Source organism: Gymnogyps californianus, chromosome 7 (genome assembly GCF_018139145.2).
Source record: "Gymnogyps californianus isolate 813 chromosome 7, ASM1813914v2, whole genome shotgun sequence".
Classification (NCBI taxonomy): Eukaryota; Metazoa; Chordata; class Aves; order Accipitriformes; family Cathartidae; genus Gymnogyps; species Gymnogyps californianus.
Genome location: NC_059477.1, coordinates 3789955 through 3814869, shown reverse-complemented (window position 1 = coordinate 3814869; position 24915 = coordinate 3789955). Strand labels below are relative to the sequence as shown.

Here is a 24915-nt window from a genome sequence, read left to right as displayed (position 1 = left end):
TTACCTTTAAACATCCTGCTTGTCCGTCGTCTGTCTAGCAGGGTTTGTGTTGGCTTGCAACCGGCAGGGCCAGATCCATGCAGCCGGTCCGATTGCCCATACAGCCTTTTGAAACTGAGCTTTCTGTGCGCCGCTGCTGTACGAGGAGCAAGTAACAGTGAGAGGATGTTGTATTTGTGACCGTGTTTGGCCTCTGAAGTGTGTCTGGGCTGAACTGAGCTTATGGGAGACATCAGGGCTGCAGGGGAGTTGACTCGAGTCTTGCTTTCTCCTGGTGTGCAATGACCCAGGTACGTAGGTACACTCATTTCATCGGAGCTGTCCTGGTGGAGACCTGGCTGCAGCTTCACCAGGCATCTGATGTGCTCGTCAGTAGGATATCACTAAGCACCTCAGCGTGGGAATAGTGGTGGTCGGGTCCAGTGGGACTCCTCGGATATCTAAGCAAGAGGCAGATTTAAGTACCTGTTGGGCTTTCCAAACCGTTCACCATTGCCAGTACGTTTGCATGTACTTCGGGGAAGCTCCTTCTCTTCTGCGAAGCAGAATTAGAGCATAAGCTGCTTTGATACTTTGCGCATCCTGTAATTCCCCTCTTTTGTCATAGAATTTGGAGAAGTGACGCAAACTGCAAACTACGCGATTACCCAAACTCGGGTAATTTCTGTGCTGCCTCTTGTCCAAGGAGGTAGGAAGGAAAACTGAAAATCTTCTTCATGCAATTGGGCAAGTTAAAGCCAACACTAAAAGTGTGTGTCTGATTAGTTCGGGACCAGTTGCTATATGTTAACTGTCTCCCTGTTCAGCAGATCTGCCAGTTCATAAATGTTCATGGAAGCGAAAGGCTGCATCTGCCTTTAATTGGGACAGATAAACTGCAGGCAAGCCAAATTCCTAGGCATGCCTGCACATGTCCTTTGCAGAACTATAGTCTCTCTTGGTGATCTCACTTAAACATAGTCAAAATGATTAAAAGATGCCCTTCTTTTATTTTTGAAACGTAATTTTCACTTGAAAAATAATCACGATACTACTGACTGCCATGCAGCACACTTTGTTAATAGATCTCAAAGCAGTTCACAACAAAGAGTTAAGTATTAGGCAGGGTTAGGATTTAAAAAAACCCCTCAACTAACCGATTTTCTGTCTGGAAATGCTGATTTATCAGAATTGAAACTATTTGTGGGAATAGGTATTCCCCTGAATTAAAAAAAAAAACTGGTTTAGCACTGCTTTAAAAGGCACTGCTGTGATCTAAATTTGAAGTTTTATTTTCTGGATAGAAACAATGCTTTATTTGGCTTATACTAAAAAGCTGGAGAGCATTATAAAAAAGTCAAAACTGAAGCAAAACATCTTGAAATTATTATAGCAGAGTCTTTTGGATAATAGCCTTGTGAACGTTTTAGAGATACAAAGTTTTGCTTGAAGACAGATGCAGAAATATCAAGACCTTGACAATACCTCCAGCCCAGGAAGACCATTTTGCTATCAGCTCTAGTAGATACGACCTCCCCATCCTGCGCTTGGGTGACCTGAAGGGCAGGCAGAGATGGGGCAGGTCTGGGAATGGAAACCGAGTTTCCAAATCCTAGGCCAACTGCCTATCACCAAGCTAACACCATTCCCTTCCCTCCCTCCCCCTTCATCCCCGCATGGCTCACTGGGAACTGCTGATTCCGCGGATGCCGCTGGCTCCCTGCTAACCAGGTCGCCCTGCCGGGCATGTCCCAGGCAGGGTGAATCACCCAGCATGGCTCCGGGCTCCCATCACTTCTCTATCTGGCTCCTTCACCTAAGGAAGAATGGAGATCCATGTTTAAAGCTAACCCCGGTCGCTTGAGTTAGAGGTATCAAAGGAGTATTGCATAGGGGGATTAACTCATTCCAAACCTGCCCTCCAGATGGGTTTCACAAATCTTCTATTTCACTTTTTTAATTAAAAAAAAAAAAAGTTTAATATATTTCTTTTGTACCAACCACTACTTCTTTGGCTAGGTGAAATATTGTGTATGCCAATAATGTTTTCCATACAAGTTGCTCGTGCCATTTTCAAAAGGGGAGAGATTATGTCAGGCAAGAAGGAGGTTGGCTGAGATGACCTCCTGAGGTCTCCTCTGACCTGAATTTTCCCTGTGATCCCTTGACCATGAGAAATAGTTTGGGCTTTATTTTCTTCCTTCAGGCAAGTACAGGTAGATCCTCTCATTGCTTGTGGAAATCTTTTCAGAAACCATACTTGTTATTTTTGAGACTTAGATGCAGAAGAGGAATAGATGGGCAGCTGGCAGAAGTTTTGTTTTTGACTTCAGTGGTGTCTGGACTTGCCCCGGTGTTTGTGTCTCCAAGTCTGACTCAAACCCAGTTCAAGCCAATGGAAAGAATCCCAGCAGCTTAACAGATACAAAGTTGCCACTCTTGAAAGGTTAAACTTTTGGTAACACATCGTTTCATAAATATCTCTTCTTTCTGATCTGCTGGTGAGCTATCATCAAACAGGGTTTTAAACGATGGTTATTCAGGCATACACAAACACATTTCATCCTGCTGGTGCTACCCAGATGACGCACTCTGCTGCACCATCACAACGTGCTTTGGCACTGATGCTGTACCCATTGCACACAACCTTCTCCACCTGCCAAATACTCTTTCCTTTTCTTGGGCACTGGCTGGGCTGTGCCTCCATTTGCTGCCCTCTTGTCTTTGGTTTGATATGGCTCTACCTCTTTGGTTGTTTGCTAGCTTGACTGCCTAAATCTGTTTATTTTAATGCTGCTGGGATCCTATCATGTCAAGGGTGCCCACAGCCTCCATGGTGTCTTCCTTTCCTAATCCAAGTAAGACAAAATAGTCACCTGAATTTGTTACCACTTTGAAAAATTACTGTTCTCCTTAAGGGGTAAGGATAAGGCTTATGGGGAGAGGTGGTCCGTTTCATTAGACCAACTGATAGAAAAAACAGACAAGCTTTTGGCTATGCAAGTCTTTTCTTAGGGCATTCAGGAGCAGCCAGTGAGCAGATTTCTCCATGGCCTCCGTTGTGCAAGGGCAGCTCCCCTATGGATGTGTCCGCAAGGTCTGCAATTTGTAAGCCAAAGAAATGTTTCTGATAATCCATAACAAGCCTAACAAGGACTCCCCATGCAAAAATGGTTGTTTGTCTTCAAAGAAATGCTTTTGGAGAGCTGTTTTGTGGTAAGTCACTGAACATTACTGATCCTCATTAGATTAGAAAAGTACACGCTTTCCCTCCAGGAAGAGTATGTAAGTGATGGAATTTCTAACATTAGAAATGATTGAAACTGAGTGGTTTGAAATGGTAATTTTTCGTATAGCTGAAATTTAAAAGATGACAGTTTTCTTTCCCATGACCATTCTAATTATTTATCAGAACTTACGGTGTGATTTACATCCCTAGCAAGTAAAATGGAAAGCCTGACTCCTTTCAGGCCACTGCCTCCCATCTCCTTCGCTTGCTGCTGCACCAGCCTTTACCAAACACCTGCACTGCCACCTTCTGCCTGTCTTACAGCTCACAGCTGAATTTCCACCATGATTGATTTTTTTTTTTCCCCTCATCCTGCCAAATTCGTGATGTATGTCCTAGGAAAACTTGGAATACAAAGAAGAAACAACGTGTGCACATGCACAGTCAAAATGGTCTGTAAATTGATTTTTGTTTCTAGCTCATCTCTATTACAGATGGCGATTGCACTATACCTAATTCCTACCTTTAATTTAGAGGAAGGGAACTCTACAGTGTTGCTCCCCATGACCCAAAAAAGTAAAATACTTTGCTCAGCTGCTGTTAAGCCAATATACCGGCCAACGATTAGGTTTGCTCAGCAGCCTAACTGATACAGGCAATGTCTGAAATAACCAAACAGGTGCTGGTGGAAGACAAAGCTTAGACCATCAGTTGGTATAAATCACAATTTCTTGCTTCGGAGAAGCTACCCTGATTCATACCCAGTGGTTATCTGTTTCAAGTTATCACATGAACTGTGCTAGTTGTGTCTGCTTCTACTGTGGGTTAGGAAAAGGAAACCCAAGTGGTGCATGTCTATGGCTTATGGATGGAAGAAAAATGTCCCCCCCCCTTTTTTTTTTCTTTCTTTCCAGTTGAACTATTAGTTAAATACAAAGTCAAGTTGAGGAAAAAAGTAAGTATCTGAAAGCCAAATGAACCCAGATGTACTTTAAACCCTCTCACATCAGTCATTTTAAAGAATTCTAGGTATTTTTCCTTTACTGGCAAAGGAAGGGGTGCCAAAGTCACCCTCTACTTAGAAAAATAAATGTTCTTAGTGAACATGCTAATTCCTGCAGCAGCCAGCCCCGTGCTGAGTGGCACTTCCAAGCAGGAGCAGAGGCCCTGGCTCCAGCCCTGCAAACCTTTGAAAGAGAGATGGGCTCGCCACTGTCTCCTGGAAAGCGCCAGAGCAATTATTAAATATCTAAACCCCAACCTTTAACAGAAAGCCAGTTCTAGCAGGCTTGAGAGACTTGATGCATGCAAGAAAAGGTTGGAAAAATTTCCCCTGCATTGTAAACATGATTTCCCTCACCATGCTGCAGCATGGCTAAGGGAACAGTGGCATCTGGTGTTCGCTGCGCTGTCTTACAGCCACTGCTTCCCAGGTGGGTGCTGGCAGGCTTCGCTGGGCGCGGGCAGGATTTGGCTCCCCACATGCAGGTATCTAGCGGCACCTGAGACCTGTAGGATGGCAAAGACATCTGTACGAGTGTCCAGGCGTGACACAGGTCATATGGGAGACTCAAGCCCACCTGAATGGCAGCCAGAGGTCTGGATGGTGCATCAAATGAGAGAAACCCACACTTGCTTCTAGTGAAGAAGGTAATCGCTCTTGGGGGATGAATTCCCCCCACCCAGGACCGTGCCAGTGATGCAGCATCACCAGGGAGCCTCTGACTTGGATGCTGTTTGAGATTTGTATATTTTATGAAATCTTTATTCCATCTTTCTCAATGGAGAGGAATTCGCTGCCTAACGAGGTGCCCTGGCCCATTTGGTGAGACAGCCTGTCCACCCAGAGGCCTGTGACGCTCAGTCTGTGCTGCAACAGCTCCAGGGTGTCATGCTTAACTGTGTGTGTCTGACTTGTTTTTACCATCTGAATGTCTCCTCAGTTTAACCTCATATTCTCAAATTGAGACCCAAAATGCAAGTGCTGCCCAGGAGCCTTTCCCTTGCCAGTGCCCGTGATTTTAACTTGCCCAAAATCTGGAATGAGTTTCATTAGGAGGCGTTTGTTTGTGCCTCTTTCCTCATCTTTGTTCTTGCCATTAAACAGGATAGCCCCACCGTATCTGCTGTATAGACATGGGTAACTTTTTCCGCTGTTAGAGCCTAAATACATCTTTTAAACACCTCTGGCAGGGCAGTATCAATAGGCAACTGGGCAGCATCTGAACCTTACAGTGAGTGTGTGCCACCTCTGGGCTCCAGGTGGAGGGTCTTCTACTACTGGTACCCGAGACACAGCCAAAGGCTTGCTTGGAGACAAACTAAGCTGTGTTTCTTTCTACTGGCAGGAGAGGAAGCCCAAATCTGAGCAAACCAAAAGTTTAAGATGTGCATCTCCCTGGTAATTTCTATGCAAATTAGAAAAGGCAAATTACTCTCTGCATTTTGCTAACTGAAATACAGTTTATCAGTCTTCTATCTCAAGTGTGTGAAAGACAGGGCATTTCCTACTGAGATGTACAGAATGACAAACTTGCGCTTGGACCTCCATGGAAACAATTTCTGCTGGTTTCTGTAATTTTTCAAGTTGCAGATTTTTAGAAGTTCTGCATCCTTATACTTAATCAAAGGCTGGTTTGCAGTATTCGCAGGTGACCCCATGACCAGTTTTATCTGAGTGCTGGGACTGACAGACCTTTTTCTGTTCATGTTGTGATTGGTACATAAGCTGATGCACGTTTTCCTGAGCTTGGTTACTCCTCCCTGCTGGGCAGAAGTGAGCAGCTCCGCTCTGATCCGATGCTGCTAATTCCTGCTCCTCCCTGCGGCTGTGCTCAGAGACTCAGCGCTTCCCCTGCGCAGGGCCTTTCTTCGGTAGCTAAACTCATTCAGAGATCCTAATTATTGTCCCTTTTAGGCAGTTTCTGTCCTATTAAGTTACAACAAAATGCATTTTGTTGACATCAGAACCGGTTTCACAGCTACAAGTGGCAGCCAGGGGTGGTTCTGCAAAGGCACTGCTTAACATCAACCTCCGTCGCCAAAACAAGCAGCACCACAGCTAACAAGATACCTCTTCTTCTCGCCCATGAGACTCCGGAATTCATCAGGTGGTTTTATGTAACATGTAGTACTATAAAGTGATAACATCCCAAGGGCTGACTTTTGGGTGGTGTCATGTACTTTGGCACAGCGTTCCTTGGACCGCCGGATCTCTCTGTTCTACAACAGTTTGTTCAAACCAAACCCTGGAGCTGCCATGCACTGAAGTTTATTTTCTGTAAAAACATGGGAGGTTTTCCAAAGTGTAGCTGAACTTCTGCTAAAAAAAAAAAAAAAAATAAAATCAATGGGAACTGGGCACCTAACTCCAAATCCCACTGAAATTAAATTCAGTCCCCATCATCTCCTACAAAGACTTCAGTCCTCAGCTGGCAAATGACCCTACTCTTGCAAGTCAACGGGCAATTTTAAGTGTGTGGAGAACAGGTCGCAGAGGCGTATGCTCTACAAACACCCCAACCCTTTTGCTATCAGTGGTCAAGATAAATGTTGTTGCCTGAATAGGGTTACAGAGAGAGTAAGAAACGTTAGTTTTGTAATGTGTTTTGTTTATTAAACTCAGTTTTCACTGATGTCCTGAGTTGACAAAAATGTTTCCCAGGAAGACTGACAAACAGAAACAATTCATAAATATATATATTTCAAACACAGTAGGTATAAACAAATAAAAGCTCTGTTTTGCTATTTTGAGAGGTCCTGTGTAACCAGCATTTTCAACTGGCCAGTTAGCAGCACATGTGTTAATCAGAGAAGAACTTCCACTTGTTTTTAAATTATCAAATCCAGTGTTTTAAAATTATTGCTCATTATCAGACAAAAACCCAAGATATAAAGGATGGTCATTAAAAATCCTCATTAACAGCAGGGACAGTATATATTGACAGTACATGCAGCTTTATAGTGGAGTTTTTTAATGCAATTAAGACCAAAACTTTCAGAAATGAATTAAGATGTTGGGCAAGCAATCTGAGGATATTACAGGAGCCAAACTCTCAGCAGCTCTGAGCTTGGCACCTTCCTAAAATCTACCTTCTTTTGAGATGTCAGGCTGAGCAGCCCCCGACACAAACGCCACTAACAGCTGGGGATAGAGCGAGCACCCAACTGCGACACTGCTCCAAGGCTTTGCCGCCTGGCGTTAACTCCTCTCCTGGCTACACGCTGCTCCTGCCTCTTTGCCAAATCCCCTGGGGCCTGCCCGGTGGGGCTGCCATGGGCTGGGGATGAAGAACAGGACCTGTGCACAGAGAAATGTGACGGAGTTGTAGATGACTGAGGTATTTTTCCTTCCTTGCTGGTCCTCCCGGCTAGCAGGATCAAGGGAGGGGACAGTGGCAGGTACCAGTGGAAGGTGGAAACGCGGATCTCCTCGTAGCGCTTGCAACTAGAGGCATCTCAACTTTTGCAGCTACTGGTAGCAACGCCTTACACGGTGGGCTCCCCCCCCGTGCCTATCGCACACACTACTCAGCTAGAGGTCTCCCACCAGGGCTACGCTACGGCAGTTCTTGCTCCCTTCTGCTTGGGAGCACCTTGGGGCCAGCATCCGCCTTCCCGTGCCCTCCTGGTGGGGCACGGCTCGCTGACCTCCTCACTCTGCTCTGGCCGGCCCACTTGCTTCTCTGCAGGAAAACAGGGAGCGGCACTACTTGTCCTAACCTCTCGGCAGAGGAGCCTGGTCCTGGAGGGAAGGAAACCCGCTGTCCGTCTCACACCAGCGAGGCGCGTTCCTCAGGGCATCACGACAGAGATACACTGCGGGGCCTTCTGGCTATCGTCCACTCTTTCCCCGCTGGGTCTCTTCGGATACACCACACTGGCCATCTTGAAGAACTCGTCTGCAGCATCCAGAGCTATAAGCCGATCCTGCCAAAGCAACAGGGTTTTACAGTCACTACGGGGTGCTTTGGGCAACTCCCTGGTGAGGGTCCCCCCTCCACGGCTGCTCTCAGGTTAAGCCAGGTATTAGGTCTAATCTTTTCCCACTTCGTTAACAGGCTGCAAGACCACTCAGTTACACAGGCTTAAAGGAACTTGGGGGGGGCAAATTTATGGTGCTACAGCACTGACATTTCCAAGGAAGCTGAACAGCCAAGCTACAAGTGCAACATCTGACGGGGACGCCCCAGATGCCACCGTGTATTTGAGCGTCCTCTGGTGCAGTTCACCTATCCGCTCCCCTTCGTCTGAGCTCACTTGCAGAGATGGGGGCAGTGGGGAGGAAGGCACGCTCGGAGCTACTCACCACCACAAAGAGGTAGCGCTCAGAAAGCTCCCAGGTGGTCGGGAAGATGTTTGTCTCTTCAGACAGCTTTAACAGGAAGTCCCGGGCTTTGCCCATGTTCTGGGAGTCGCTAATGATACTGAGTTTGGTCACCGACAAGAGGGAGTCCACTTCCTTCTGGAAACCTGGGAAAGAGATGTGTTACAGAAACGAGTCAAACATGCGGGCAGGGTCATCTCTGAGTCCTCCAGGCTCTTGCAAGGTTCCTTATTCCCCCTCCACCTCGGGCTGCTGCGTTCCCTACTTGCTAAAACAAAATAGCGTTTCCTTGAGGCACGCTCCGTGTCTGCACTTGCGGCAGGTATGAGCTTGCTGGTGGGGAAAAAAACCACCATAAATCCATTCAGAGCAAGTTTGTTGCTAGTTTTCCAGAGAAGGCATATCAACACCCAGGGCGTTGATTCAGCTGTTCCATGTTCCTGATGCTGCCACAGCTTTCAGGGCTGGTGGGGCTTCCTGAGCCACCCCAGTGACTACACCTATATGTTGTTGGGAGGTAACAGTGATAAAAAACCTGCAGCAGTGATGAATGCATGGGTAATTGTTTCTGTAGCAGTCAGCATCTCTTATAGGAAGGGTATCCAGGGAAGGAAAGGGGGAGGAGAATGAATGCAGGGATCTTTAAATGTAATGGCTACCATTAACTCTTCGTTCAGCTCCAGAGAGCTGGTGGTGATGCATCTCACCTGAAAACACTTATGGAGAAAGAGTGGTGGTCTTATGTTTAAAGCACAGGTCTAGATAACAAAAGATAGCAGGTTTCACATCTGGTTGCACGTCTAGCCTTGCTAAGGCCAAATGATCCCTGGCCTTGAGCTTCCCCATCCTTTGCAAAACAGGTCCGGAGCCATTGTGGATGTGAGGGAGATGTGGGAGAGCCTTTGTCAACATGCAGCAACAGATGTAAGGACGTCAGGTGATCCCTCCTGTGTTTGGTCTGTGTAGGCTGCGCGAGCACCTGGGTGAAGATGAATGCTGATACCTAATTATGAATTTATAATGTTCCTCCTATCCAGATGCCAGAACGGCAGGTAGGGCAGGAGCAGCTGAGATACCCATCTCTTTTGCTCCCAGTGACAATATCCTTGAACAGCCCAACAAGTGTGCTCGACTCGCACATCCTCCTCTCATTAGCTGCCAACCACCTCCAGAGCATGATGCAAGTCACCAGGCTGATGTGCCGGTACGGCCCGAGCGTCACATGCTGTGTGCAATGCAATTGGGAAAACCAGTCACACCCGCCACTGCCTTCTCCAGAGGAGCCGCAGCTGAGCACACAGGACCGGTGGGTGCAGTTCACTGTTTGCAGGCTAGGAAATAGCAGGAGTAGGAGGGCCACTGTTGAGCAATTTCATTTGGTGAAAGAGTATTTCAAATTCACTTAGGAGCAAACAAAGTGGGTGGTTTAGCTCTGATCAGCTGGCATGGGCTAAGGAAGAAAAATAGATGTATCTGTGTTCAAATCTGACAGGAATATTCATTTCTCTCTGCTTATCTTGTTTAGAAAAACCCAGGGTGAACTCCCAGGTGGCCCTGCTAAGTTTCCACGTGGAAGCTTGAAATGGATGAGTGCGCATGCTATTATGGGCTTGAAAGGCTCTCCCACTGATTGTGGTTCGTGGGCTTTTTGACGTGCCTGCAGACACGGTGGCCCCGTCTCCTCCCAGCCATGCCTGAGCTCTTGGGAGCCTCCCGCAGGCTCTCAGCTGCCGTGTGGGCTACCTGATGGCATTGCTCAGCAACCTTGTTTTATTTTCCTCCCTCTCTCCTGTGCCAGCCTGATTTTGTGGAGCCGTTCCCATCCTCAACCATCGTAGGATCTCTCATTCGGTACCACAGAAATGACATCCTTTTGTCCTCTAGCTTACCTAAATCCTCCAAAATGTGTTTCCACCGGCTTCTCACTTCTTTTCGGGTCTGCCGTAAGGTATAAATATCATAGTTGAGCTTTTGCCATTCCTGCAAAGCAAAGGGATAAGAGACACTCAGTCATTTGCATGCAGGGAGGTCTCTGCTGCTTTTCTAGGAATTTCAGCTTTCAGAAATGGAGCCAGAGTTGAACTGTTGATGTTGGCACTGAGGGATCGGTATGAAGGTCGATGGCCAGGCTGCCATTGTCCCTGGAAGAAATTACACTGACCAGCATAGAATATTTTAGCTTGACATTTGGTACAGCATCTCTGGATCTTCTCTGCATGTACAAAACAGGCTTCCAGTTACCTTGAAATGGGATTACAGAATTTAGCTTAGGCGTTGCTGATGACCAAAGTGGTCTCCTCGGTCAGACAGGGAGAATATAATTCCAGCTCTGTGCTGGAAATTGTAACGCTGTCCTAGGCTGGAGAACAACATGAACTTCCAAATGTAGCTCAACTGAGAGACTTCAGTCTCTTTGGTCCAAAGCCCTTTACTCCAAACCTTGACACCCCAGCTAGTATCAAAACCTGAGGTTGTGAAAAATACCTTATTCGGCATTTACAGCTTGAGAAACCACAACCACATATTAATAATTACCTTCTATAAACTATTGCAACACCTTATTTTCATATCCTTGCAGTTAAACTGGCATGGCACATTTTCTTACAGCTGATGATAGCCCATGGGAAACTAGAAGTTTGAAAAAAAGTTACTGCTCTCCGTATGGTCACACACACAGTGGCTTCTCCAAACTGCTCAGCCCTCTGTTTGGCATTTAACTGGAGTAGGCAGGTTTTCAAAAGTACTGGAAAAGAAGAAAAATAGACTTTTTTTTAAAGGCTGGGGTAGCTTTTTTTTAAATAGCAGAGAAGAGGGATGCACGTGGATGGCTGAGGGCTGAGCTGGAGTCATTTGACATGATAACTGTTAGTGGCTGCCCGTTGCTGCAGTTAATGTCTCACTTAACTATACAGCTTAAATCCTTGCACTTGACCTCAAGCTTTATATCTGCATAATGGGATGCTGCCTAAAAGGGAAGGTTTTGAGGTTATTTATTAAAGTTATACCAGCACAATTAAACACATCTGTACAAGTATGCATTCCTGTGGAAATCTGTGTATTCTGCAAGAAAACCAGGAGTACTTTTCCTAGCTGAGTTTAATCAATGCCCACACTGCAAAGGATGTATTTACAGAAGCATCGACACAGGGGGTCATAACCACTCAGATACTTTCCCTGCCCTAACAACCTTAATTAATCTCATTTCTCAGCAACAGATTACATAGATGGACTCTTGTAGAATAAATGGGTGTTAATCTGTGCCGTCTCCCTGGGATTTTCCTACGTGACACGCTGGGTTCAAAGGGGTTAAACAATACCCATGAAGGTGGGCTGTATGTTAGAAATCCCACTGTTTTTCTGATACCTGGTGCCTTAAAGAGTTGACTTGATTTGATAAAGAGTTGGAGATTTCTTAGTGTTTTTTTCCTGAACCTGGCTGACATGCCACGACTACAGAGAATTAAATGACGAGCCTGTTTTCTTGTTGTTCAGCGATAGCTGCAGGAAGCCCTTGGAGATTACGCTTTGGAAGAAGCAGCCGGCAGGGCTAAAACACTGGTGAATTCAGGTCAGGAGAGCAGAGGAAATGCAGCTCTGCCTGCAGCCGCTCGCTCTGCACCGCTCGTCCTCCCGGGGAGCAAAATCCCCTTCATTTTCAGCTTTGTGTGGCTGCTCACAACGAGCTGGCTTTGCCGATCAGAGGTGCGTTTCTCTCTTGACTGCAGTGGGACTTGAAAGAAGCTTTACTGTTTGCACAGGAGGGCACCTGGCTGCTAGCGCAAGGCATCAAAACGCCTCTTCAGCCCTTCGCAAGAGAAAGGAGGCAGGGACAAAACTCTCCTCTCTTGTGATACCAGCTCGTAGCTAGGAACTGAGCTCCTCTCAGTGAAAAAGAAAAGAGGGGTTTTATTGTATTAAAGCTTTGTGGGAAGTTTATTGCAAACTTGAAAGTTTTTAAAAAGAGAATAAAGGCTGCACGATGCCTCGCTCCCTGCTGGCAGGGATCCCTTGGAAACATCTCAGCGTGCTCGTGACCCCATGGTATAAGCAGAAAGGAGAGCAAACCAGTCTGGGCATGCTGGTGGGGAAATAAGCTGCATGTCTCTGCTCTCCCGCGGAGATAAACAAGTGCTTTAACACAGATGATCAATCAACACAGCCACCGTGATTCCATGCATGCTTCACACTGCTGAATTAGCGAGCTGGAGGGGTGGGAAAGATGCTCCTCTCCCCGAAATGTGGCTTGCTGGCAACTGGCAGCAGCTTTCAGGGCTGCAGGGATTTACCCTCCATGGGAGCGAGCCAGACTCCTCGCTAAGCTAAACGGTGAGCAGTGCTTAGCATGCAGGGAAGCTGCTCCTGATTTTCTCTGGATTAACAGCAGTGTGTTTTCCCTTGTCTATTTTTGTTTTAAAGGAATCTAGGTTACGGCTTTCTTGTACGTTGTAGTTACTGAGTTGTGTTATAGAAGTGAATATGGTGCATATTTAGTCCCAGGGGACCTCTAACAGTGTCCTGTTGATGAAGAATTTGGGGAGCGTGCAAAAGAGCGGCCTTGGTACAGAAAATGATGCTTAACGGTAGTGCCTGGGGGGGACTTCTTGTTCTGGTGGGATTTCCTTTGCCTGAGCGTGGAGCTGGATGTATTTATATTTCTGTAGAGAAAGCTGGGAGGAGGATGCTGCACATGGTGCCAGTCGTTGAAAAGCAACTAGAGACAGCAGAGATTATCAGGATGAGGTTGGGCAGCTACGGGCTGAGCTCGCGAAAGGACTCATGCCCTGTTCTCCATCAGCCTCAGAAACCATTGAGTTTTCCCAGGCGATTCCTTGTAGCAGAGACATCCTAAATGCTGTGAGCAGGGGGCTGTCCTCTCTGTTGCTTTAAGGAGGAAATAAAGTTAAGAGCATCTTTCCATCCCCAAAAATTATTCTAAAAAGCATCTCCCTTTAACTACACGGCAGAGGAAGAGCAAAGCTTGTCCTGCCCGTGTCTCCACATAGGAATGGGCAACATCAGAGACTTTGGGGAGGGTGTTCCCCATGCACATCCCGTGAGTCACCAAGATGTCACCTGCGGAGGGAACGTCACGCCGGTCCTCGGGCAGCCCTGGGCAGAGCGAGGCCGGAGCAGGCTGCCCTCTGCACTGCATCCCGGGCTGGCTCCCCCCAGAGCCCCTTCCAGCAAGGTGTCCGAGCCTGTATGCAGGCACGGGACAAGCAGCTCTCTCCCAAAACTTAGCTTTGTTTTGCATCTTCTGCACACCTCCGTTCCCTGTCCTGCCTCTTGCAAAGTTAGATGTAACTTCTGGAGCGGTGAGGAGGCTTCTTGCACACAGTACTGGGAAAGTACAGCAGGAGACTGGTCTTCACCCAACCCCTTGGTGTTTCTATGGGTCTGGGACATCCCAGTGATGCATTCAAAAATCAGTCCTTTAAGAAAAATACCCTTTTGCCAAAATCTGAATTAACCACAGGAAACCAAAGCAGGTTGCAGTTCCTGCCCCTGGTTTTTGCAACCAGCTTTGCCCTTTTAAACCTACATAGCAGGGCACAACATATACCAGTGGGGACTTGAGAAAACCCGTTGTGCGTGAGTCAAGAATATCCCGGGAGCAGCAGGGAAACCCCGCTGCCTCTCTCCTCTCAGTGCTCAGCCCTTCAAATATTTACCTGGAAAACCACCCAAGACTCTCTAGCGTGATATACTAAATCTGCAAATGCCAAATGGAAGTGAGGAAATGCTGGGCATGAAATATAAGCCAGGTTGGTACATAACCGAGAGCTCTGGGAAACAACATGCCAAGAGAACGGGCAAGCACTGTCTAGCTTTTCATCCCTGCTCGTATGGAAATTTCCTAATTAGTAGGTAGCTTTCCTCATGTTGCCAAAGCAATCCTCTACCAAAGCCTTCTCCTTTATTCCCGTGAAAGCAATTGGTGTCACCGTTCTGTTCAAGAGTTATTTTGGAAATGAGGTCAAAACAGAGTTATCAGGGAAAGACTGCAAAATACCAGTCCAGGCACCTAACCCACCATGTCCAGGGGTGCTCCTACTCTGGCTCTGTGACTGGCCCCACTGGAAGGAGTTAAGCAAATACAAACTCTAGGTCCACGCTCATACATTGAACCGTTGACCAACATCTCAGCTTAGAGTAAGCTTAAACTGGATTCACTTTTAAAAGGCATGCAGGAGTTCATAAATAATTTTTCATATGCATTAAGTGTGTCAGTTCTGGGCTCCCCGACCAGTATCCCCAACCCTGGGCAAATCCCATCACCTCTCTATGCCCCAGCAACAGTGTGTTGCAATACTGACCCTCTCTGTAATGTGTTTAAAAAAGAATAATCCTGTAGGAAAGCAGGAGGAAGCAGAAAAATAGGCTTTGTCAGCTTGTTAATGGGCTTGCCAGGAGGATCATGCCAGCGCAGCTCTGCTAGCCAGGCCCCCAGCAGAGATGCAGGCTGAGGAATTGCCTTTGCTAGTGGGGTTTATGATCCCACCTTCCCCAAGGGAATAAGCCAAAAGAAGAAAGAAACACCGGGTTTACAAGAAGCCATAAGAATAGTGTTTTTTCCTTGGTCGTAATGCAAAAACCCACCTTTAGTTTCTGTTCACAGACCCACGGCGTAGCTGCCCTAAACCTGGCTCCTTCTCTGAAGCCAGCATTGATGCAATAGCTCAGGCTCTCTGCCCACGGCTGAGTAACTCCATGCACCCCATCAGAGGACAGTGAGGCACCACCACAAACTGGACCTCATGGAGGGGGCCACATCACGCACATAAGCCCAGCAATGAGCCCAGTGCAGCTCTTGCTGTTAAGATTGGAGGCTTGCCGAAGCCACAGTAGTCCCCCTTCCCTATAAAACGCTTTCCTCCGCACTAGCAGGGTATATGCTGGAACAGTGACTTGGCCTATATCTATGCAGCATCTTAAAGAACATCCTGTTTTCCTAGAGGTCCTCATTTCACCTCCAGATTTGGGCTTTTACTTTACACCACAACAGGTTCAACGATGCTGCAGAGCAGGAGCAGGAAAAGAACATTTTTTCCACATTTGAAACGTTGACCCCGGCCTTCAAAAGCTTTGACAACAGCTTTGATCTCCAAAGGCTGCATCAGCTTTACTAGCCCCCTTAAGCCAGCCCTTCAGCTACAGCTTTTCTGGTTTTCTCTGCGTACACCCCGCCTTGCCCACACTTTGCTTCCGAAAGTGCATCCAAGCACATCACACTCATTGGCCTCAAGCAGAGAGAAATGCGGAGCTACAAGTTGCGCAGTCCTTATGATTTTAGGAGGCTCCGGCGAATCTTGCCTCATCTACCTATTGCACGGTGGGTTTGGCAACCGCTGGGTGCTCCAGCGGGCTCCACCACGGCCAATGGCCCCACGAGCCGTCACTCCCAGCACACGGCATCGAGCAGGACGAGCAAGTGGGCGTGAAACAGGGTGCACCCGGGACTTCACGGTGCTTGCTTTGAAGAGCTTGCTGCCCTGGTTCAGCGAGGAGCAGGGTGGAGCAGCCCTGCCATGCCTATGCAAGCTAAGGTCACACTGAGTTTGGGCTGGAGCTGCCAAATTTCCTGGAGTGGGGCCGTCAGGACAGGGCAGGGAGAAGAAACAGCTCCGCATGGATCGGGTGTTGGTCCAGCCCCACGGCAGGGGCAAGGAACTGACCCCAAGGGAGGACACCAACACTATGAGTTGCTGGCAGCCCCACCACGAATGATCTAACATGCAGAAAATTGACTGAGCTACAGGGTGCACTCAGTGTCGGAGCACCTGGCCCTTTGCATACACAGTTTTGTTTATTTATTTACAGCGATCCATGACGCAGAGGTGCCCAGGCCAGGGGAGAGCCGTCCTGGACCATGCCCACTGACCTCCAGCACTGCGCCGATGTCACCACTGCATCCAGGCCCACTGCTTCTCCTGTCCTAGCTCACAGCACCCTGTCACTATGTGAACAACCATTTTAAAAAAAGAAAATACCCAGGAAAGCAGAAGTGGGTTAGCCAGATTAAGAGAAATGTGATACTAGTTTGAGGCTGAGGTGGTGCCATACAGATAAAGCACACATGACGTAGAGCGACCTGCTCTTTGGGATCCTTCCAAAGTCCCGTGCTAGGCAATCGCTATGATAAAGGTGGGGAATGGCAAAGCATACAGTAAGTGCACAGCACGTTGAAATTTCTGTGTTAAATGAAGGAGCAGAAATACAGGGAGTGGTTCTCCTTTCAGTCCGATTTTAACCAAGAGAAAAAACGGACCTATGGTTTCGTAATGCTTGTGCACTGCACAAACAAGAAACCGTTCCTCTGTCCCCTGTCCTGCAGTGTCCACACGCTCTCCCTGGGATCTTTGGGAGCAGAACAGCTCCCCAAGCAGATTATGGCTTTTGCAGCCCAGTGCTGTTTTGCAATTAGACTTTTTTTCTCTCTCTCAGGGCTGAAGTCTCAGAAGGAGGGGAGGACAACGCAATCTGGCCTAGTTTTAAAATGCTCGCTGGAGTAAGGAGAGATTTTGGCACCCAGGGCCGAACACAGGAATGTTGGCTTTGCCAGCCAAGTCCCTCCCTGTCCTGCCACCCTGAAAAAGCTGCAGCTGGAAACTGCAACAGCTTGTTGGGCTTCTATATCGTGCCTCAGTTTCCCTAGCTGTAAAAGAGAGACAACAGAGAAGTTGCCAATCACTAGCCGCAAAGGGCACTGTGTCATAATTAAAATCAAGCATATCGTGCATTGGCTTTCTTCAAAGTTGGCCTGATGTTGTACTCCTCAGGCTTTTTTATTAATTGCAATGCATAAAAAACCAGGGTATGCGATCTGAGATTTGTTATGGAGAGGAAGCCCCATGCTCTTTGTACTTTCCTTTTTCACTGGCAGGCACGGCGACTGCTCAGACCCGCTAAAAACCCTACGGATACGCTGAAGGCAGGGAGAAAGTGTTGGATTTAGGACAAGCAGGCACATTGGGTTTAGGACAGGCAGGTGCAGGAGCGCTCTCCTGCTCACCTATAACTGATGCTCTCCTCTGCAACCTGAGCAAGGCCGACACACGACTCTCCTTTGCCCAGGGAGACGTCTTTTTAGCAGCCCGTCCACTTATGATACCATTTTATAAATAATAATAGCTTTTAGGAGGCCTGCCTCATAATGAACCCTAAATCAAGCTGAAAGGCCGCTCGAATGGGTGTGGGCTGAAATCAGGAGCTTCAGCGCTGCCCTGAAGTACACCCAACTCTGCAACAACTCGGCACTGGTGCAGCCTCCTAAACAGAGTTGTCTGTGTTTCCTTTAGCCAGTTTGGGCTGGATGAAGCTCCCTGTCTTCTCTAAGACAAGCAATCGCAAGGTAGAGAAAACAGCAGTGGGGAGGGAAGAGAATATCTTCAGTTATAGCTGTAAAGGTTACGTGCAGCCATGAAAACGTTACAAAACCATCTATTGTAAATACCATGATTAATTCAATCCCCACCAAAACAAAAAACAAACATTAAATGGGGATTCTGGCCAACTGTATACAAGGATGGCATTATCTTATTTTAAGTTTTAAAAAATGTGATTTTGATCTCAGCTGTACCTCTGGAGTTTAAGGCTTCTTGTGAAAGCTGAGCTAGCTTTTGGTTTAAGGGGACTATCACAGGAGGAAGAGTTAGAGTCTTGCAGTCTCTCGGATGAAGTGGGATCATGCTGAAATTAAATGTGAAGCTTCCAGGCTTTCCTGCAAACATTTTGAAGTCTTAAAAGCAATCAGAGAGGGGAAACTGCGTCACTATTTGCTACAGCCTGTTCCTAATCAGGCCACTGAAATCTCCTTTGCGCCAAAGTACTTTAGTGAAGGAAATCAGGGCTGCAAAACAGCCTTTATGTAACAGCGATGATTTTTCCCTTCCTCGCTAAGAGCTGTGCCAGTTCTCTGCTTCTCTATAATTGCCGTATAACCCATTAGAGGAGTATTTAACTTGACGTGTCGCTGGAGCGGCAGCTCAGCTCCAGGCGCTGCCATTGCCGGGCGAACACCACTGCAGGCAGGGCTAATGCCAGTCTGATCACGGAAAGGCCAAACCAGGGGAATATCGGACAAAAAAAGCAGCCTGTGAAGCTAGGAAATTGAGCTGGGGATCCCAGTGCTACCAGTACACGTTTGCGGGTGGTGATGGTAGAGGTGCTTGCAGGGCATCGTGCATCCCAGCTCAGGGTGGCTCTCCTGGCTCAGCTGCCGGAGACATCCCCAAGCTTCCCAGGGATGAGATGGCTACAGATGTATCCACACCAGATATAGGATAAAATCTGGAGGGTGATGGAGCAGATGGGAGGACCTGATGCCTACGTGAGCCACGCTGGGGGACTTTGGGGTCTTTATAGCGGCTTAATGGGTGCTTCAATAAAGGCACTGCCAAAGCATCCGATGAAAGCACCGAGCCTCGGTCCACGGTGAAACCGAGCGTGAGGAACGGCACCGCCTCACCTCCGAGTCCTTGTCCAGCTGGTTCCTGACCACAATCATGTTGTACAGCACCCGGTCGTCGTCCGCCTCCGTGTGGGTCACGTCGTGCGGGGTGCTCCACAGGTTCTGCTCCTCGTCCCGCGCCAGCGTGGCTCCGAAAGAGGCGTAGGGGTTGTTGTTACTGCAGAGAGGGGGAGAGGCGAGGCAGCGTTAGCTACCGCAGCATCACGCTGCCTCCTTTTACCTTGCCAGGGTAAAGTGCTCATTGCTGTGGCATCCCCTCTCACAGCCCAGCGTCCTGCCTGGGAGAGAGGAGGAAGAGGAGCAGTGGGGAATGGGAAGACAGAGTTTTTTACCTTAGCAAACATCCTGACCACGCAAGCCACAGTTCAAACCAGGCAGTGCTGCCGTGAAAGACATCAGACACACAAATTTGCTGAAGACACCGGATATTATTTGACCAGCTAGGATGGAGGAGCTGTGAGCATCCATCTGCGAGGATGAAAGGCAGCATCTCCCCATTGCTCCCACAGCCCCCTGCCCTGCTCCCCATCACGCCTTCCCACCCCAAACCCTGCTCAAGCCCCCCCCAGCCTCTCCAAGCTTAACGTGGGAACAGTTCTAATTAACTAAGACTCAAAAATCCCGGCGGCTCTGGAGGGTATTTTCTCTCTGCCCAGCTAACCCTGCAGCCGTGCCAAGATCCCAGCGGCACCATCTGTCCCCACGGAGGCTTTGTGCGCAGAGGGGTACGCCCTGAGCAGCGGGCAAGGGGACGGCTGCGTGCAATGCCTCTCCCTTGCCTCTTGGCCAAAGAAGCAGCTTCTACCCATCTTCTCCTCAAAGGCAGTGCTATCGGGCATGGTTTTATTTCGGACGAAATATGCGCCACGTCTGCTGAGGGAGCTGGGACTGGTTAGCCTGGGGAAGAGATGACTCGGGGGGGGCGGATCTCATCCATATGTATAAGTACCTGATGGGAGGGAGCGAAGGAGACAGAGCCAGACCCTTCTTAGTGGTGCCCCATGATAGGACACACACTGAAATGTAGGAAGTTCTGTTTAATCATAAGAAGGGTGGGTGAACACTGGTACAGGTTGCCCAGAGAGGTTGTGGAGTTTCCATCCTTGGAGACACTCAAAACCCGACTGGACACGGTCCTGGGCAACCTGCTCCAGCTGACCCTGTTCGAGCAGGGGTTCAACTGGATGTTCTCCAGAGGGCCCACATCCATGACCATGTTTCTGTGTGACCCTGCAGCTCTATTTTCTCCCCAGCAGCCCAAACCCTACCGAATCAAGCAGGCAATCCCCGCAGGTGCCCCCCACCCCAGCAGCTCCTACCTGAGAAGTATGGCGATGCACTGAGCTGCGCAAGAACCTGTGCCAAGGCACAGAAAGGACATTTAGCCCCATCTTTATTTGGGGATGGAAATGTCCTCAGCCTGCTTGTGAACTCCGGGCTTTATTTGCTTAGCGGTCAGCAAAGCACAGCATCATCTTCTGCGAAGGCTGTCCCCACCGAGGCAAGGAGCTTTTCTCTGCACTGGTGGCAGTTCTGTGTTTTATGGCTTTATGTTGCTACTGGGATGTGCATTTTTTTTATAGAGTTATTTAATTCTGCCGGGAGAACTTTTAGCAGAGGATTTCCATAATGTTTCTAATCAAGATGTCCAGGCACTTGAGCAGAACAACACAAATGGAGAAATATTTTCGGCCTTACTCAATAGTCTCATCAGCCATCCTGTGGCAATCCCTGCTCACTTCTTGTTAGAACAACCCACTGTTTATTCTATTTGCTACCCAAACCCCATTCCTTTCGCAAGGAACCCATCCAGCAAAACCTCAGATAACACTGCAGGCGCTTTAGCCGTGACGCCAAGCCATAAAAAAGATGCTAAGAGGAGCTCCAGCATGTAGATAAAATAGAAAAATATCATTCACATCAGCATTCCTGCAGGAAGGTTAATTAGACTTTCAACAAACCAAAAACCTGAGCAACAGGTAATAAGGGAAAAGATAATCTCCTATAATCTCTCATTAACGACAAGCAAACATACGTAACTTGGAGGGTGTGGATGGCATAACTCAGCCGTTCCTACACCGGAGCCAGCATGGGTTTGCTCAAACCGATTTCAGACGTGGAGCAGACAGGATCCCAGCCTAGAAGGGATCACTCAGGAGCCAGCCGTGCTATCAGCATGAGTTCGGTCCCATCCTGCCTTCGACAGGCTTCTTCCCACTCGGTGACTTACCAGTACCCTTAACATCTGACTTACTTTAAAAACCAGTATTTGGCAATAACACTAACACGCCTTAGCTTTTACGAGCCACTCCCTCACAGCTTGCAAGGCACTTCCCAATGCATCTCTATTTCCAAACTGCAGCACGGAGCATCCAGCAGCCTGTAAGGGATGCGGGCAGTGCCCAAGAGTCAGCAAATCCATACAAGCACGGAGAGCTCTGCCAACAGCGAGCACCCCCAGAGCACGCTGGACTTCCAAGCAACGTTTAAAATGAAGAAACAGGAGGAAAAAAGGAGCACATGAACAGCAGCCTGCTTTGCAGGTGACAGGAGTCTCCGTGGGACTCAGACCATTTCACACTTGAGCTTTATCCAGAAAATGGTGAGCGCTAACGCTTCATCAACAAATTTCTGCTCCAGGGGGCTTTCAGTCCAGATTAAACTCGTCTTGGGATTCAGAGCCCAAATTCTCAGTTTATTTGCATCCTGAGGATGCCATCCGAGCCAGATCCCACCTTCGCACATCGAGAGACAGCCAGGCAGCCTGGATACTTTGCTGCAGCAGCCCGGCTCACTGGCTTTGTCCAGGGTTTCTTTTCCCAGCCCCACACTAGCACTGTGCCTACATCCGTGCTCCATCCCCACCTCCGCGCACAGCACTGGCTTCTCTCACTGGCCTCGTCACGGGTTACAGCCAGCCTTGTACACGCTCGGGTAATATATGCACCTAATTATACACATATTACCTCCTCCTCACTGCTTCATTCTTTGACACGTCAGATTTATGAGGCTGCAACCACTCCGCTTGGGGAAAATAAGGTGAAAAGTCATAAAGTCAACATTTCAGTAGCAACACCAGCTCTCAAAAACTAAAACTCAGCTAAAAGATCTGAAATCTCAAGCAAGTCATTCATTTTAAACAATTCTGCGATAAAAATAAAAATACAGCAAGTGTGCTTTTGCAAGATCCCCACTTTGAAATAAAACCCCAAAGCCTCCCAAAGAGGGACAAGCCAGCGATTAGGCTGTTAGCTTAATTATGCTGGCACACTTGTGCAAGAGCAGGTGCCTTTCGAATGCCCAGCATTTATACAGGCTTTCCTACTTATAGCCAGCATTAATTGGATCGCCGGCACAAGGCACGTTGCTAAAGAAAGGCGCCCGGTGAGGGACAGCCACCCCAGCCGGCAAGGCAGCAGGAAGGAGCCTCTCCGCACGTGTGCTCGGCTCTCATTAGGTTAATGCCAATTTCCTGGGCCGGAGGCTCCACGCTCAGGATTATCTGGTGGTTATTTAGGTAACTGCTTTAACAGCACGAAATCAGGACATTTCAAGCCCTGTTTCTGGCTCTGCTGTTACCCAATACCAATGTAGGCCACACCGGGAGCATCCCACCCTCCTTCTTGAAATGTCTCTGTCCCACCGATGACAGAGGGAGGGCACGGTCCCTGCCCCGTCCCAAGGCAGGGGTACGCACTGCAAGCTTCAGCGGCAGCCAGGACCCCGGCTGGCAGCTGGGGAAGGAGGGAGCGGTGCTGCACACCCCGTGCACGGATGTTTTGCAACACGCAAAACTTCCTTACGTGCTTGCACAGCGCACAGCTCTTCTCCACGACTCCGGGCTTCATCTTTTCATACAGTGCGCCCCCCCCAACCTCACAGCTCCGTGTGCAAGACAGATGCGACCGACAGCGGGAGAGAAAAATCTGCTCTCTAGAAATCAGCACGCACGCTGCTTTCATATAAAGTCGGCTCCAGCAGTGCGGCGTCATCTCCTTTCCAGCATCCCCCGGCCCAGGAACTGAGCTCTGCGCAGCACAGAGCTGCCCGACAGTGGGACCTGACCCCCTGCGTAGTGATGTGGGGACCCCCTTTTTGTTCGGCGCCTTGGCCTCCTCTATTGAAATCCCACCGTGGGAAGACAAAAGCTGAACGGCTCCTATAGCAAGGGGCGCACGGGAAACACCGAAGAGATGCCGCTCTCGGTTCGCTTGCTAACACTTAACTGTAAAAACCCCCATGGCACGCAGCAGTCCGGCGTGCATCGTGCCACGAGGTGTCAGAAAGAACCCGGCCCCTATGACAAGCCAACCCAGGCGGAAAGAGAATCGAAAGCAACCTGTTACTGCCGGGAGAAAATCCCTTTGGAGCCTCGTCCGGCTCTCGCAGGGGATGGCCAACTCCCCACGCAGAGCAGCGGCTGTAAAATCACTGGAAATTGTTTTGGGGGAAAACGGGGCTCGGCTTGACGCGCCGGGGCAGCCAACCTGCGGGAAAGGGCTCTGGGGTCCGGACGGTGCCGGCGTGGGGGCGAAGAGGGGCTCACGCGTGGCTGTGGACCAGGGGACCGACCCACCTCCGGTGGGGAACATCCCTCCTCCCGCGCAAGGCGGGGGGGGGGGGCTCAGCCCCAGCCCTCCAAGGGGGTCAGGGAAGGGGCCGGGGGGGGGGGTGTATCTCACCTCAGCAAGGGCTCCTTCTCGGGCGCCGCCGCCTCCCCTCCGCAGCAGCCGCAGCAGCCGCCCAGCGAGCGCAGCCAGGCCCCCAGCCCCATCGGCGCCGCCGGAGAGCCGCGCTGGGCGGGCCGGGCTGAGCCCGCCCCCGGCCCCGCAGCGCCGCCGCCGAAGGAGCGGGGCAGTGCCGGGCTCCGCGCCCGCCGCGCCTCCCCCGCCGCCCTTCCCCGCCACCGGCGGCCGCTCCCGCGGCGGCTCTGGGCGGGTTGACTCGGGGCCAGACCCCCTGCTCCCTCCTGCACTCTCCTGCATCCTCCTGCACGCTCCTGAGCCCCCTTGCTCCCTCCTGCACCCTCCTGCTCTCTGCTGCATCCTCCTGCACCCTCTTGCATCCTCACGCACCCTTCTGCAACCCCCTGCTCCCCCTTGTATCCTGCTGCACCCCCCTGCACTCTCCCACATCCTGCTGCACGCCCCCTGCACTCTCCCACATCCTGCTGCACCCTCCTGCACTCTCCCGCATCCTCCTGTGCCCTCCTGCACCCCCCTGCATCCTCCTGCACCCTCCTGCACCCTCCTGCACCCCCCTGCATCCTCCTGCACCCTCCTGTGCCCTCATGCATCCTCACACACCCTCCCTCATCCTCCTGCGCCCTTCTGCGCCCCCCCCCCCGCATCCCCCTGCACCCTCCTGCACCCTGCTGCACCCGCCTGAACCATCCTGCACCCTCCCTCACCCTCTTGCACCCCCCTGCACTCTCCTATGCCCTCTTGCATCCTCCTGCACCTTCCTGCATATTCCCACACCCTCCTGCACCCTCCTCAATGCCCGTTTCAGCCGGGGCGCGAGGGCCAGAGGCTTTCGGGACATAGGGCTGTGATCCCGGGAACTGCAATAGGAAATGGGCAGGGGGTGATGGACTCGGCTGTCTGCCGATGCAGGGGTTTTTGGAGGAAGGAGAGAAAAGCCTAAAAGATCACTCCCTTCCCCTTTATTTCTCCCTTTGTTACGATGAATATTCCTATTATGTGCCTAGCTCAGACCCCAAGGAAGAAGAAAAAGCTTAAAAACTGAATTAAGATGGTCCTGGATCTCGTTTAATTGCCACAGGTTTGATTGCATTTCAGACCAGACCATCAAGCATCAGCCAGTCCCCAAAGCAATCGCTCCAAGTGTGGTTGGCTGTGCGCATCCCAGGGAGTCATTTAATTTTAGTACAGCAGCTTCCTGACATCA

At 49.5% G+C, this 24915-nt stretch overlaps 1 protein-coding gene across 1 annotated transcript; it reads right to left on the bottom strand.

The window, feature by feature from the left end:
• Positions 1-7717: 7717 nt before the first annotated feature.
• Positions 7718-23779, bottom strand: MREG (melanoregulin). Its single transcript, XM_050900228.1, has 5 exons — positions 23688-23779; positions 19003-19162; positions 10424-10514; positions 8517-8680; positions 7718-8137 (listed from the first exon to the last, which is right to left on the bottom strand). The coding sequence occupies exons 1-5, from the start codon at positions 23777-23779 to the stop codon at positions 8003-8005; spliced, it is 642 nt and encodes a 213-aa protein (XP_050756185.1). The 3' UTR covers positions 7718-8002.
• Between the last annotated feature and the right edge of the window lie 1136 nt (positions 23780-24915).

Excerpts from the sequence above, each read along its gene's own strand:
- MREG (XM_050900228.1), bottom strand. The coding sequence starts at position 23,779 with ATGGGGCTGGGGGCCTGGCTGCGCTCGCTGGGCGGCTGCTGCGGCTGC. Across the intron at positions 19,163-23,687 it reads GAGAAGGAGCCCTTGCTGAG|TAACAACAACCCCTACGCCT; the intron begins GTGAGATACACC and ends CCCTCTCTGCAG. Across the intron at positions 8,138-8,516 it reads AGCGCTACCTCTTTGTGGTG|GATCGGCTTATAGCTCTGGA; the intron begins GTGAGTAGCTCC and ends TTGCTTTGGCAG.